Genomic DNA, 15046 nt, shown 5'->3' with positions numbered 1-15046 from the left:
TTTATATTATTAAATGATTGTATTGAAAAGGTCAAATGGCAATGTTACATATTCACCAAAACGTAATCATCGAATCTTCCACCAGATGATGAAAGACTGGTGCCATTGCAGTGAGGTTATCAATGTTATGGAGCATACACACGGTCAGATTTGTCAGATGTGTCAGATGTGTCAGATTAACGATTGAACGATCTGAACTATTTGATGAACGATTTGACCACCGATATGAACGATTTGAACTATGAACGATTTTTGACTGCATTAAAATGAATGGAATCGTCCAAATCTGCCTGCAAACACATCAGATGTCAGATATCGTTATCTGACCAACAGGAATGCGCATCGTTCAGACATGTCAGATTTTCCTTCAGATATGAATGATTGAACGATTTTTTAAATCGTTATCATTCAGATCTGAAGAAAAATCTGACCCTGTGTATGCACCATTAATTATTCCACCTGTAAGTGGTTCTAATGTGTACAGTATCAACCAGTTTAAATTCCAATTAGAGAAGACAATGCAATAGAACACATGCTATAATAAATCATAAAATGGAATCATTAGCTGACCTCTGATTGGTGGATAAAGTCTACAGCACATATAGTACCTGTGCTTTGCATAATGTTATTTATAGAATCCTCGTAGTGAATAAAACACTATTCACAGTATAATCTTTTGTACGATATAACTGAATTTTTAATGCTAATGTAAAATGAAGCACAATGTTCACTTCCAACTATTCAGAGCTTTTCAATGCCATCTCGACAGACATATTATTCAGAAAAAGGGAATGACAATAATAAAGTACTCTGATTTACAGCAGTGCAATGGAGTTAGAAAGATATAGAGGGGTAAGAAAAACAGGCACTGTGGTTCTTTTACCATATGGCACAAACTTTTATATTGTTCCTTACCTAGGAATATGCTGATAGAATATCTTCGTGCTCCAAATTTCTCTGTGCTGTCTGACTGCAATGGAAAACAAACCCCATTCCGTCCATAGAAGTTGCCAAATGTGTCATAGCTAAAGAAAGGAATGATGGTAATGAAGAAGCCTAGTACCCAAATGGCTACAAGTGTGCCCAAGGTCTGCCCACGGCCCGCTCGGAAGTGACTGAATGGAAAGACGATGCAAAGGTACTTTTCCAGAGTCATGTATGTCAACATCATAACGGAAACCTCAGAGGACAGCATGGCTAAAGAGCCAACCAGCTTACACTCCCAGCTCTCCATCCAGGCCTGGGCGTGCTTGTTGTATTCTCCCTGAAACTTTATATCAAAGGCACCGAGGCAGAAGAGGTAGAATCCCATCAGGCAGTCTGCACCTGTATAAATATAGGGTGTATTACAATTCAGCATGTTACAAATCAGGTGATGACAATCAGTTCTATAATACTACATTTTGCCAGTCCATGATGTTTGTGGGTGTGGTGGCATTAAAGTCAATGGTTTTGCATAGTACTAATCTCTCAGAGGTAAAACGTTGTGACACAAACACATGGGAAGAAGACATTATGCTATTGTTTATGGAGAAATGTGATACTGTACAGTTGGAGTGATGTGCAGTGCTGCTTTCACATGTGTAGTGCTTCCATTGTAACAGGGAATCTCATGTTAATGCTCTGCACCACCACAAGAGCTCCAGAACACTGCGCTGTCCTAGCTAGAACGTTTCATTGTTTTATTTCATTAAATTGATCATTTGACACTAGCCTTAGACAGTTTAAGAAACAATTTAGTTTAGAAACAGGATACACAGGTCCACAAATCTGATCTCTATCACAGGTGTTTCAGTGATATTCCTCTTGCAATTATATGAATGAAGAGCATATGAGTATTATTTAAACAGCAAAGGGTATCCCTCAGCACTCAGGGGTGTGATATGTTCAAATCCCGATAGCGGGTGCCCGACAAAGGAGGAAATCCCGATTGTCCTAAAGGTAAGTATAAACTAATCTAATTCTACCCCCTAACCCTAAGCCTCCTTTAGGGTGCCTAACCCTAACCTCCCCTCCTGTGCCTAACCCTAACCCCCCCTCTAAGTGCCGATACCTAACCCCCCCTTCCCCGTTACCTAAACCCAACCCCCCTTTCCCCACTGCCTAAACACTTTATTTAGCACTTTATTAACACTTATTTTTCTACTAATACTACTTTATTTACAATTTTAATTACACCCTTCACCTGTGTATCACCCTTTAACACATAGCTTTTGATTTATTAATATTATTATTAACACTTACAGGTACTAACACCTTAGTCTTTCACTGGTGTACTGCCCTGGGGTGGCTGGCCTTAACTGGCTTTCTGGGGTTCTGCGCCCCAGACTTTGACTTATAAGTAGCAACCTGCAGTATCAGAGAAGCGGTGACGCGGCCCGGAGGCTTAGACATATTTTTGCAAATATATGCAACTGAGATCTCTGAATTAGCTACCACCATGTAGTGTTTCAAATCTTGTTGCTGATATCATTCCGAGTGCTGGGGGATACCCTTTGCTGTTTCTTGTATAGACTAACCCCTTCCTTACATGCACCTGAGTGATATTACTAAGGTGATCGAGCAGCTACCAATATGCATTGAATATTATTTAAACTCAGAAAGGCTCTCTCTCTGCTGGGTTGTGAATATGTGCAATTAAAGTTATGTATGTTTCAGAATCATGTCTCACCATATAGCATTTGGTCATACTGTATATAACAAATAGATAATAATAGTGATTACAAATGTCTGGCAATGGTAAGAAGACTCTTATTGCTCTGCCACACTGTATTGGGGCCTCCTGCTCATGCACAAACAAGTGGGTATGACTTGGGCTCTCAGTACCACTTTTATGGAATATAATAAGACATTTAAAAAAAGGTAAAAATAGTAATTTTAATAGTTTTACTTTTGTAAAATCTGATTTATTTTATTAATAAAGCACTTTATTATTTACTGACCCCCTGTCTGAGATGGCAATAGCAATAAAAGGATGGTGGCAGTACAATTCTGTTTAATAGGCTTTCCCATAGTTTGCATGTGGAAGCTATCTGCATAGGTAACCATCAAAGGATAGTAATCACCAGCAAAGGGCTTCTTAAATAGGGAGAAGCCCTACAACCAGTGAAAATACTACTTGTGGACTTTTCACCCAATAATAAATAGACCATTTAGTTCTTAACTATGTAATTCTTGATTTTAATTGGCTCTGTCGGGGAGATGTTTCAAACCATTGAAAGAGCTACAGTGGAGAGGTTGAACAATACAACCAATCAGCTTCTAGCTGTCGTTTATCTAGCACAGTCTACGTAGTGACCCTTAGAAGCTGATTGACTGCTATGTTCAACTCTCCATTTAATCTGTCTAAAAGGTTTGATACATCCAGAGGTAAATGCAGGATTTCTAGAGGGGGGTTTCCAAATGCTTGATTTTAGAGCATGTGGCCAGTACATGAAGAGGGTATAATTAGCACTTAATCAGCTTTAATATGTGTTATACAAAGTTTAGCGTATGTCATAATTCCAACATATACAGAAGCGGCGGTCACAGTAAGCCATTAAATATGGCAGTAGGGCCATCCTGTCTGAGCTGAATGTTTTTATTTCACATGTGGGCACCATTCCAAATAGGGGTGAGTGGGTTCGGATTTCTGAAATCCGAACCCCCCCGAGCCCCCCCGATCCGAGTCTGATCCGAGTCAGGCTCGACTTTTCCCGCCTGACTCGGATCTGAAATCGAGGCAAAACGTCATCATCCCGCCTTCCGAGTCTCGCAGGTTTTGGATCCTATATAAGGTACCCGCGTCGGCGCCATTTTCTCACTCGGCTGTGGACAGTGAAGAGGGAGGGTGGGAGTTAGGGCTGTGTAGTGTAGTGTAGTGTAGTGCTGCTGTTGTCCACTACTTCAAAGTCCATAGGGGCTGGCTGTGTTGTGCTGTGCTGCTGTTGTTAATAGGGGCTGTGTCCACTACTTCAAAGTCCATAGGGGCTGGCTGGACTGTGTTGTGCAGTCAGTTCTCCATAGGGGCTGTGTCCACTCCAAAGTCCTGTGCAGTGTCCCAGTCCTAAAGGAGTGCTGTAGTGTTGTCCAGGGGGTGCTCTGTCCATCAGGGGTGCTCCCCCCAAGTGCTAAAAAAATAATATATTTTCTGTGTTTGTGAATTGTGTGCGCAGTAGCCGCACGTGCATCAACAAAGTAGTGCCAAGCGTGCGCCTGTGTCATAAGTAAAGGGCCGGCTGGCTTGACCGTTAAAGGGTGCTGTAACCCCCAAAGTACACTCCAGTCCAAACCAAAAAAAAAATTATTTTCTGTGTTTGTGAATTGTGTGCGCAGTAGCCGCACGTGCATCAACAAAGTAGTGCCAAGCGTGCGCCTGTGTCATAAGTAAAGGGCCGGCTGGCTTGACCGTTAAAGGGTGCTGTAACCCCCAAAGTACACTCCAGTCCAAACCCCCAAAAAAATTATTTTCTGTGTTTAGCCGCACGTATATATCAAATCGATATAACATAAATGGAGGACCAAACTTTCTCCGATAAAAATAAAATAGAGAAAGATCAAGAACCACTTCCTCCTAGTGCTGAAGCTGCTGCCACTAGTCATGACATAGACGATAATATGCCATCAACGTCGTCTGCCAAGGCCGATGCCCAATGTCATAGTAGAGGGCACATACAATCCCAAATGGCAAAGTTCAGGAAAATGACCTTGAAAAAGACATTTAAATCAGCTGAAGAGAAACGTAAACTTGCCAATATGCCATTTACGACACGGAGTGGCAAGGAACGGCTAAGGTCGATCCCTAGTATGTTCATGACTAGTGGTTCAGCTTCACATGACGATGGAAGCCCTCCTCCCACTAAAAAAATCAAAAGAGTTCAGCTGGCAAAAGCACAGCGAAGAACTGTGCTTTCTAAGAAGATATCACAAATCCCCAAGGAGAGTCCAAGTGTGGTGGTGGTTGCGATGCCTGACCTTCCCAGCACTGGACGGGAAGAGGTGGCTCTTTCCACCATTTGCACGCCCCCTGCAAGTGCTGAAAGGAGCACCCACAGTCCACTTGCTGATATGCAAATTGAAGATGTCACTGTTGAAGTACAACAGGATGAGGATACTGGTGTAGCTGGCGCTGAGGAGGAAGTTGGCGAGGAGGATTCTGATGGTGATGTGGTTTGTTTAAATCAGGCTCCGGGGGAGACAGTTGTTGTCCGTGGGATGAAAAAGCCCATCACGGTCATGCCTGGGCAGAAGACCAAACATTCCACCTCTTTGGTCTGGCAATATTTCTATCCAAATCCGGACAACAACTGTCTTGCCATATGTACCATATGTAAAGGTGAAATAAGTAGGGGTAGGGACGTCAACCACCTAGGAACATCCTCCCTTATACGGCACCTGCAGCGCGTTCATAAAAAGTTACTGTCAAGTTCAGAAACTTTGGCTAAGACCGTAAGCAGTCCAGGGACACCTAAATCCCGTTGTCCTGTTGTATCCAAGCGCCTGCAAACCACACCGTCAACTCCCTCCTCGTCAATTTCCTCCTTAGTCAGGATCGGAAGTAGTCCTGCAGGCCATGTCACTGGCATGACTGACTCTCCTATCCGGGATTCCTCTGGAGGATCCTGCATTGCTACGCCTACTGCTGCCGCTGCTGCTGTTGGGAGTCGTTCATCATCCCAGAGAGGAAGTAGGAACACCACTACTTTTACTAAACAATTGACCCTCCAACAGTCCTTAGCGAGGAGGATGAAGTACGACAGCAGTCATCCTGAAGCAAAACGTATAACTGAGGCCTTGACTGCTATGTTGGTGTTAGACGTGCGTCCGGTATCCGCCATTAGTGCAGTGGGATTTAGACAATTGATGGAGGTAGTGTGTCCCCGGTTCCAAATCCCGTCTAGATTCCACTTCACTAGGCAGGCGATACCGAGACTGTACAGAAACGTCAGAAAAAGTGTCCTCAGTGTCCTGAAAAATGCCGTTGTACACAATGTCCACTTAACCACGGACATGTGGACAAGTGGAACAGGGCAGACTAAGGACTATATGACTGTGACAGCCCACTGGGTAGATGTATCACCTTACGCAGCAACAGCAGCAGCGTCACCAGTAGCAGCATCTCAGAAACGCCAGCTCGTTACAAGGCAGGCTACGCTGTGTATCACCGGTTTCAGTAAGAGGCACACCGCCGACAACCTCTTAGAGAAACTGAGGGAAATCATCGCCCAGTGGCTTACCCCACTTAGACTCTCCTGGGGATTTGTGATATCTGACAACGCCACCAATATTGTGCGGGCATTACATCTGGGCAAATTCCAGCACGTCCCATGTTTTGCTCACACAATAAACTTGGTGGTGCAGAATTTTCTGAAAAGCGACAGGGGCGTGCAGGAGACGCTTTGGGTGGCCCGAAAAATTTCTGGCCACTTTCGCCATTCAGCGACTGCGTGCCGAAGACTGGAGCGCCAGCAAACACTCTTGAACCTGCCCCGCCATCACCTGAAGCAAGAGGTTGTGACGCGGTGGAACTCAACCCTCTATATGCTTCAGAGGATGGAGGAGCAGCAAAAGGCCATACAAGCCTATACATCCACCTATGACATAGGCAAAGGAGGGGGTATGCACCTGACTCAAGCGCAGTGGAGAATGATTTCCGTGTTGTGCAAGGTTCTCCAGCCCTTCGAACTTGCCACACGTGAAGTCAGTTCAGACACAGCCAGCTTGAGTCAGGTCATTCCCCTCATCAGGCTTTTGCAGAAGCAGCTGGAGAAAGTGAAGGAGGAGCTAAGACGGAGCGATTCCGCTCGGCATGTGGGACTTGTGGATGAAGCCCTTCATTCGCTTTGCCAGGATTCCAGGGTGGTCAATCTGTTGAAATCAGACCACTACATTTTGGCCACCGTGCTTGATCCTAGGTTTAAAGCCTATGTGGTGTCTCTCTTTCCGGCCGACACAAGCCTGCAGAGGTGCAAAGACCTGCTGGTGAACACACTGTCAGCTGAAGCGGAACGTGACACGTCAACGGCTCCTTCTTCATTTTCTCCCGCAACTGGGGCTGCCAGGAAAAAACTTAGGTATCCTAAGCAACCCGCTGGCGGTGATGCAGGGCAGGCAGGACCAAGTTTGGACATCTGGTCCGGACTGAAGGACCTGGCAACAATTTCTGACATGTCTACTGTCACTGCATATGATACTGTCACCATTGACAGAATGGTGTAGGATTACATCGGTGACAGCATCCAAGTAGGCATGTCAGACAGTCCATACCTGTACTGGCAGGAAAAAGAGGCAATTTGGAGGCCCCTGTACAAGCTGGCTCTATTTTACCTGAGTTGCCCCCCCTCCAGTGTGTACTCCGAAAGAGTGTTTAGTGCAGCCGGGAACCTTGTCAGCGAAAGGCGTAGGAGGTTGCTTCCACAGAATGTGGAGAAGATGATGTTCATCAAAATGAATTATCAGCTCTTCCAGGGAGACCAGCCTCCAGAAGGTACAGAGGGACTTGTGGTGGTGGATTCAAGTGGGGACGAGTTAATACTTTGTGAGGATGAGGATGTACACACTGAAGAGGGTGAGGAATCGGTGGATGAGGAGGATGAGGATGACATCTTGCCTCCGTAGAGCCAGTTTGTGCAGGGACACATTAATTGCCAGCTTGTTTTGTGGGGGCCCAAACGAACCAATAATTTCAGCCACAGTTGTGTGGCAGACCCTGGCGCTGAAATGATTGATTTGTTAAAGTGTGCATGTCCTGTTTATACAACATAAGGGTGGGTGGGAGGGCCCAAGGACAATTCCATCTTGCACCTCTTTTTTTTCTTTGCATTATGTACAGTTTGGGGCCTAGTTTTTCTAACTGCCATCCTGTCTGCCACTGCAGTGTCACTCCTAGATGGGTCACGTGTTTGTGCCGCCCACTCGTGTCGCTTAGCATAGTCATCCAGCTACCTCGGTGCAACCTTTTGGACATGAAAACACTATTGTGAGGTGTGAGGTGTTCAGAATAGACTGGAAATGAGTGGAAATTAAGGTTATTGAGGTTAATAATAGCATAGGAGCAGAGAAACCAACAAATTCTGTGATTTTAGCTGTTTTTATGCTTTAAAAAAAAAAAATACAGATCCAAAACACAAAACCCAGAACCCAAAACACGGAAGGGTGGTTTTGGCAAAACCAATCCAGATCCAAAACACGAAGAAAGATCCAGATCCAAAACCAAAACACAAAACACGAAAAGTGGCCGGTGCACACCCCTAATTCCAAAGCATGGTAGCAAATAGGAGTCTGTGAGAGCAGCAGAAGAACCTAGCATTGCCTTGGTCATATATGTACATATTGGTCTGCTTATGCTCTGGATACCAGTATTAATAATTAACCCTATAGATGCAGTGCTCCCATAATAGTACATGTTTTTCAGCTCTTCTAGTTGGTGCACAGGTGTATTCATTACTGGCTAACACATGTTGAAAGATCCACTAATTATATAATTTGTGATACTGAGTAGAACATAAAGCACTAGTAAAATATATTATATACTATTTCTATTGTGGTCATGGTGTGGGCTGTGAAGGGGGGTTTCCAGGTAACTATAATCCCCCCCCTTTATTTGCCTATGACATCTCCCCCTATGGTGGGCAGTTCTTATGAGTATCGGCGGGATGCACTAAAGGAAAAATGCTGTAAAAACCCTGTTTTCTGGGTTTTTAACGCATTCCCATATGTACTAAGCCCCGGCCACCCTATTATCGGTGCAGAGGGTAATGCCAGAAAAACCTGGCATTACCCTATAGAAGCCTTCGGGCTTCTTACCGCATCCCACACCCGACGCTTTGCCGCTGCCTCACCGCCCCACAGTCGCCCAGCACTGGCCCTCACTCACCTGAGTGTCTTGGTTGCTGGCCCGTGCTCCACCTGGGTCCTCCGCCTTCTCTTCCTAATCTTCCGGGTGCAGGGAGGAGGAGGAGGAGCCTGGGACTTCCTGCACAGGTCATCAGCAGGAAGTTCCCAGGGCTCGGAGGGGGCGGGGTCCCACGGAGACCCCCTCACCCGGCGTCAGCTGCTTCGCAAGAGCTGTCCTTTGTGATACTAATCGCATTTGTTAGTACATATGCGATTAGTAAGGTTGCGGTGACTGGCGGAATGTTCACCGCAACCTTAGTACATCCCGCCCTATGTGAGAGACTGCACAAGTGTCACACTTACAGCAAAGAGATTTGATTGACAATGCATGCTGCCAGTTTTCAGTGACTATGAAGGACCTCATGCAGATCACAAATAGGTTTCCAAAGCAGGTTACACATGCCATAACCCAGACGAAGACCCGAAGTAAGATGTTAGCCAGCATATTTTCAAAGGAAGAGATGCCGTCACTGTTGGGCTTGCAGCTGCGCACGTGAGGAGCATAACTGCAATACTGGAATTTTTTGAAGTATCTGCAGGAAAAAGTTGAAGAAGATACAATTTATTGCAGAACTAATGACAGTAAGAAGACAGTGAACATTTGCACATAACATTTACTTTAGCGATTCAAGATCACTTTGTAGATGTTATACATATGTTATCTATACGGTGTACGATGTCAATAATAAGTGTTTGGCAAAACTCTAATAATTACAAAGTAGATAATACAAATCTCCACAAATGTTGGGTAAAACAGGTAAACTAAAGGGTTTTATTACTTTTAGATCTAGGTATTTGTGGTACAATAGCTAGCTTACCATTCTTACTACTGTATTTACATTTCATTGTGAATGTATTTATAGCTGTACTGTCAGAGAAATCACACCATCACACCATCACACAACATAATGTGATGCCGGGGCTTATCTGGAGGAAACATCACTTTCTAGTGACTACATATAATAGATGTAATTTCACAGGCAAAATAACATCTCCCATGTATGACTTGTGTATATTCAGTGAAAAGAGACATTGCAGGAAATGTACATGATCTACAGTATAAAGTGATGTGTATTGTATTACGTATGAAGAAATGTAATAATGATGTGCAGAACGTGTTTGTTATTACATCTCTGTACCCTTACAGCCCATTATTTATTACACATTCACTTTAGGAAGCAAACTACCTTGGAGGTCCATTGCCTAGCTAACCAAGGTAACCGCGGGGGGTGTCTCACATGGGGGGGGGTCATTTATGAGACTTTTGAAATGTTTTTGTTATACTGTTGGGGCGCAGTGTTGAGGTGTAGCCATTCTTTTTCCATGTCCCTGAACCAGAATACATTGCAGAGGAAGTGTTCATACATACTCATACTGTAAGATCTGTTTTATTGTCCCTGATAAATGTTTCAAAAATATTTAATTTTCCTTCAATTACTTCATTCTTGCAAACTCTAACTTGCGATTAAAGACTTGAATAAGTAGAGACTGCTGCTCTATAGACAGTCACATTTCTGTTTCAGAAAATAATTGTACATACACATAGTTTTATGGTGGTAAATAGGTTTAATAATAATCAATGTGATTGATTGAGTTACTGCATGGAAGTTATCTAAAGTATGTTGCAAAGAAATATAAATGTATTCAGCACCTGCATGTGGTACAGTGCATTAGAGAAAATGCATTAAAAGGGATGGGCCTAAATGCAGGCTAGCTGCTAATAAGCGGTTTATACACTGGTATCCAGCAGTAAAAAGTTAACACCTTGTCTGCTGGATAGAAGTGTTGTTGATTGGGTGTGTGGTAACTGTTGTATGGTGAGCTGACAGCCATGTAGTCTAATGCTTTGGCGGCAGCAATGAGTAGAGTGCCTGGGCAGGCAGGTGCACGTGTGTGACTGTAATTACCTCATGTAGTCATGCAGCACATATCATACATGCTGACAGTGTGTATGTGATGAGGGACATTGATTAAAAGTCAAATTCTAATAAGAAGAACAATGGGAAACTTAAACTTGGCTTTGTCATTTGGGTAATTTTGAAATGAATGAGCTGTATTGTTCATTTTGTGACCTCCAGACAATACTGAATTTGTGTCAAAAGAGGGACTGTTGGCGCCATGTTAGTCTCTAAAGTCTTTAACTTTCAAAGTCATGTAGATCAATAAATGAACTGTCCTGATATTATCTAACGATAAAACGTTTAACTGTCCATTCTTTTTACATAGCACGCAGTGTTTACATCAATGCTATCCTTTTTCTTTACTAGCAGCATATATACTGAAGTGTACCACCCACTGAAGTTATTATAAGTGAGCTTGTAGATCTGTGGAAAACCAGTCTATAAATACCCAATCCTTTTACATCCAGGTTTAAGAGTTTTATTGTTTGGGTTTAGTTCCAATTTATTGCGTACGTGTCGCCTGCATACAGTGGAGGTGCAACCACAATTCATGGAAATGACGTCAATCGATTCAGTAGGAAGCATTACTGAGACACCAAAGGTATTTTCATGCGGAATGACCAATAAGAGATCCCAGTGAAATGTTAATGAACTGCTTAATATTTTTTATAATTTGTGATCTGAATAATTCAAGTACACTGTATGTCCAGCCACTGTCAGATTCAAAGGCGTAACAATGACCATAGGTTGAGTTTGTACTTACATGTGAGACAGGTTTACCAGACTAGAAAAAATGCGGTTATGGATGTTGGGAATCTCTATATCCTCCATGATTCTAGAAACAAGAGGAATTAAAAGTGTGAAAAAATTACTGAGACATGTTTAAATCTCATGTATCTTATACTTAACTCTTTATATAGTACTGTCATGGTATGTAGGTCAGTATCATGACTAAACTCACATGGGCATACATAACATGTGGGTGTGAAAGGGATAATCAAAGACAAAACCAGGTGGTTAAACCCAAAGGTCTACACCACTAAGAATTAGACCAAGAGCTGACAATCTTAGAAAGTCTTCAATTACTCCCTGCCTGATCCCAATCTGGAATCACATTCTAATTTATTTAGAGTTAAGGGGCCTATCCATTACTCGTCTTTGTGAACAATCCCACCAAAACCAGGATGTTTTGGTCGCACTGTTCACAAAGTCGGCTAATGGATAGCCGGCAAGGATCAGCGATGCACGTGCACGCTGGGTCCTTGCCGACCCCAACTATCTACTGAACATGCCCGTCAACCTGACAACGCTCATCAGGTTCAGCATGTTCAGAGATAGGAGGTCGGGCTCCTGCACTCAATGACGTTCAGTGAACGCCGTTTAGTGCAGCACCGCACCTCGGCAACCTGAAGGTCTGAACGCTAGACTTTACTGTAAGCAAAGCCATTCCCCCTGACTTTATAAAAACCAAGCCTAATCTGGCTCATATTTTAAGGAACACAGACCTAATTTTATTGATTTTTAACATAAGTGACCATGCTTATTGAATTTTTTTTTTTAAAAGACCACAAAGGATCACTGCTGTTTCTTTATCAAGACGTCAGCTAATCTATTTGGTGGAAAATATTATTTTCTTTTTTGGGGTTTTGATTGTGGCTACTATCCTGCACCTATATTAATGCTATATGTGTATACTTTTTTAATTGATAACAAATTAACCTAGAGAAAATAAAAATGCAAACCAATTTTCTTCAAATATAAAAGGAACATTCAAGTCTAAAAACAATAGGCTATTAATCAGTAGAACGAATAAACCCAGAGAACTGTCAATTCTTAAAACCAATGTAGCACTTATATACCTTTTTAATCCAATAAACACTCCCTTCCCTCTGTCATGTCAATGAAAGAAGTGTTGTTATGTTATGTTTCATTTCATTGCAGTTTTCTTCACAAACACATCTAGCAAAGAGTTACATACATAGTTGTTTTTCTAAAACTAAGCATATATTCAGGATATAATTTTCTGCACAGGAAGCAATAGTATGTAATTTGGATTGTAGAGACACATTATCTCCATGGCTGTCGTTACTGGTACCCATTAATAACGTCATATGGCTGATTCTATTGTTTTATATCTTCTTAAATGTGGATTATAAATTAGTTCCATGATTTATTATGTTTCCTATATGATTATATAATGCACTTGGAGTGCGGCAGCTTAGTTGCAATACTGAATAATTACTAGCTATGGTAATTTAAGGTCTAGATGCTGCTGTCCAGACATGAGTTGTGGGAAATGATTAATGGACAGACTAGAGAGCGTGATGAGGAAGACAGACAAGCGCAACCAACCATAAGCTTTTTAGTTGAATATGACCTGAAGGATCCCACCCACTCCCGCCGTGGCTTGCTTATGCGCAATAAGACTCCTGGGTCATAAACCCAGAAGTCAGTACATTACTGTCCCAGCAAGTAAGTAATATGCATATTAGCATTAGAAAACAACAGTATGCATGTGAATAGGGGCAGCATACACCATACACATCTCGCATAAATTCACATAATAAATAAATGAGAGACTATGAAAGAAACAACGACACTTTAGTGAAGATTGTTCAATATAGAAAGAAAGTAGAGCAATACAGAAAATTTCCAAGAGTCTAAGAAAAAAGTTAAAACCACACTCACTGATGCACAAATCAGAGGTGTGGAACTTGTTCTATTGCTGGTGCATAGTTATGGGAGCAACAACTCATGTGACTAATGATATAAACTTTTCACAGTACTTGACCTATATCACAAAGAGATAATCTGTTTTGAATCTAGATTGGAAAATAGTAGGGATGTGCACCGACACCCGTGTTTTGGTTTTGGATCAGTATCTCCGTGTTTTGGATCTGAATTTGGTTTTGGCAAAACCGCCCCTGTGTGTTTTGGTTATGGATTTGGATCTGTATTTTTTTCTAAAAAATCATAAAAACAGCTAAAATCACAGAATTTGGGCCTGTTTTTGTTCCTACAGTATTATTAACCTTAATAACATAAATTTCCACTTGTTTCCATTCAATTTTGACCACCTCACATTCCACAATATTGATTTAATCCAATTTAGGCCAAAAGGTTGCATCCAACTAGCTGGCTGACTAAGCTAAGTGACAGCAGTGGGCGGCACTAACATGTGGTATTTCAGCTTCCAACATGGCACGGAGTGGTGCTGGAGTGGTAGACAGGCATTTAAATAAACTATACGACCACATAGGAAGTTTAAAAACCAAGAATGTTTTGATTAATCAAGAACTACGTCAGAGGCCCGAGAGAGTTGGAATATGTTTAAGTACTAAAGTCAGGGAAAGAACGGAAGGATTGATTCGTTTTTAATTTATTTATTTTAATGTTTTGATTCTTACATTTTTTTATGAGGGAAGATCAATGTAGGAACAAATTCTTCAGTTCATGAAAGACATCTTTGATCTGGAGGAGGTTTTTTTTATACAACTAATAGAAATGTGGTGGCCTTACTTGTGGAGGTGCTGCTAGTACATACTGTAAACAGATATTTACTTTGTGCTCAGGGAGGTTGTTAGGGATAATGAGACCAAGAATTGCTGTTTACATCAAAGGAAAGCAGCCGGTAGCTATTCAGCTGAACTAGAACTTCCAGCATCCGTGATGTTTGCTGGGCTTACTGGAAGTTATTTATCAACAACAGGTGGTGTACATCAGTCTCCTTTATGCACTGTATGTAATTTCTGGACAAATTTGGAATTCAGCAACAGCATGTAGAAGATTTTAGTGGCTGTGGCAGTTCAACTTCCAATATGGCACATCAGGAAACAAATGTTTTTTTTATTCAAGAGGCCTGAGGGAGTTGGAGTATGTATGTAGTTGAAGGCAGGAAAAGGAAGGGTTGATAAATTTAGTTTAATTTTTTTATTCTGAGGCACACTTATGAGGGAGGAGGGGAGGAAGCATTTACAAAACATATGAAATCATTCACATCAGTCCTTGCCCTAGAAGAACCCTTGAGCGCTATGCCTGCTGCTGCTCCTGGGGGTGGATCTTCATCCAAGTAGTAGTTTAAAAAAAACAAATGACTGTTAAATAATCCTTTGCAAGGGGGAGCAAGTATGACAGCAGTCACCCAGTTGCACAGCGGATCACTGATGCCATAACATCTGTGCTGGTATTAGGTATTAGATGTGCATCCAATATCTGCCAATAATGCAGTGGGTTTTAGTTTTAAACAGTTCATTGAGGTCCTGTGTCCCCGC

The 15046-nt window shown here is 42.3% G+C and overlaps 1 protein-coding gene across 2 annotated transcripts in view; it reads right to left on the bottom strand.

Annotated features, from left to right (window-relative positions):
* Window positions 1-15046, bottom strand: part of LOC148525157 (relaxin receptor 1-like) — a 433734-nt gene that overhangs the window by 9590 nt on the left and 409098 nt on the right. For both annotated transcript variants that reach the window (XM_088471159.1, XM_088471158.1), the window contains 3 exons: window positions 11539-11610; window positions 9178-9407; window positions 916-1326 (listed from right to left, as the gene is read on the bottom strand). In XM_088471159.1, the coding sequence (XP_088327285.1) occupies window positions 916-1326; window positions 9178-9407; window positions 11539-11610 (713 nt within the window). The remainder of the gene's footprint in view (window positions 1-915; window positions 1327-9177; window positions 9408-11538; window positions 11611-15046) is intronic.

The sequence above is a fragment of the Taudactylus pleione genome, unplaced genomic scaffold (assembly GCF_031769625.1).
Source record: "Taudactylus pleione unplaced genomic scaffold, aTauple2 ptg000111l, whole genome shotgun sequence".
In the NCBI taxonomy this organism is placed as follows: Eukaryota; Metazoa; Chordata; class Amphibia; order Anura; family Myobatrachidae; genus Taudactylus; species Taudactylus pleione.
Note: the sequence above shows the minus strand (reverse complement) of the source record. Positions and strands in the feature narration are given on the sequence as shown.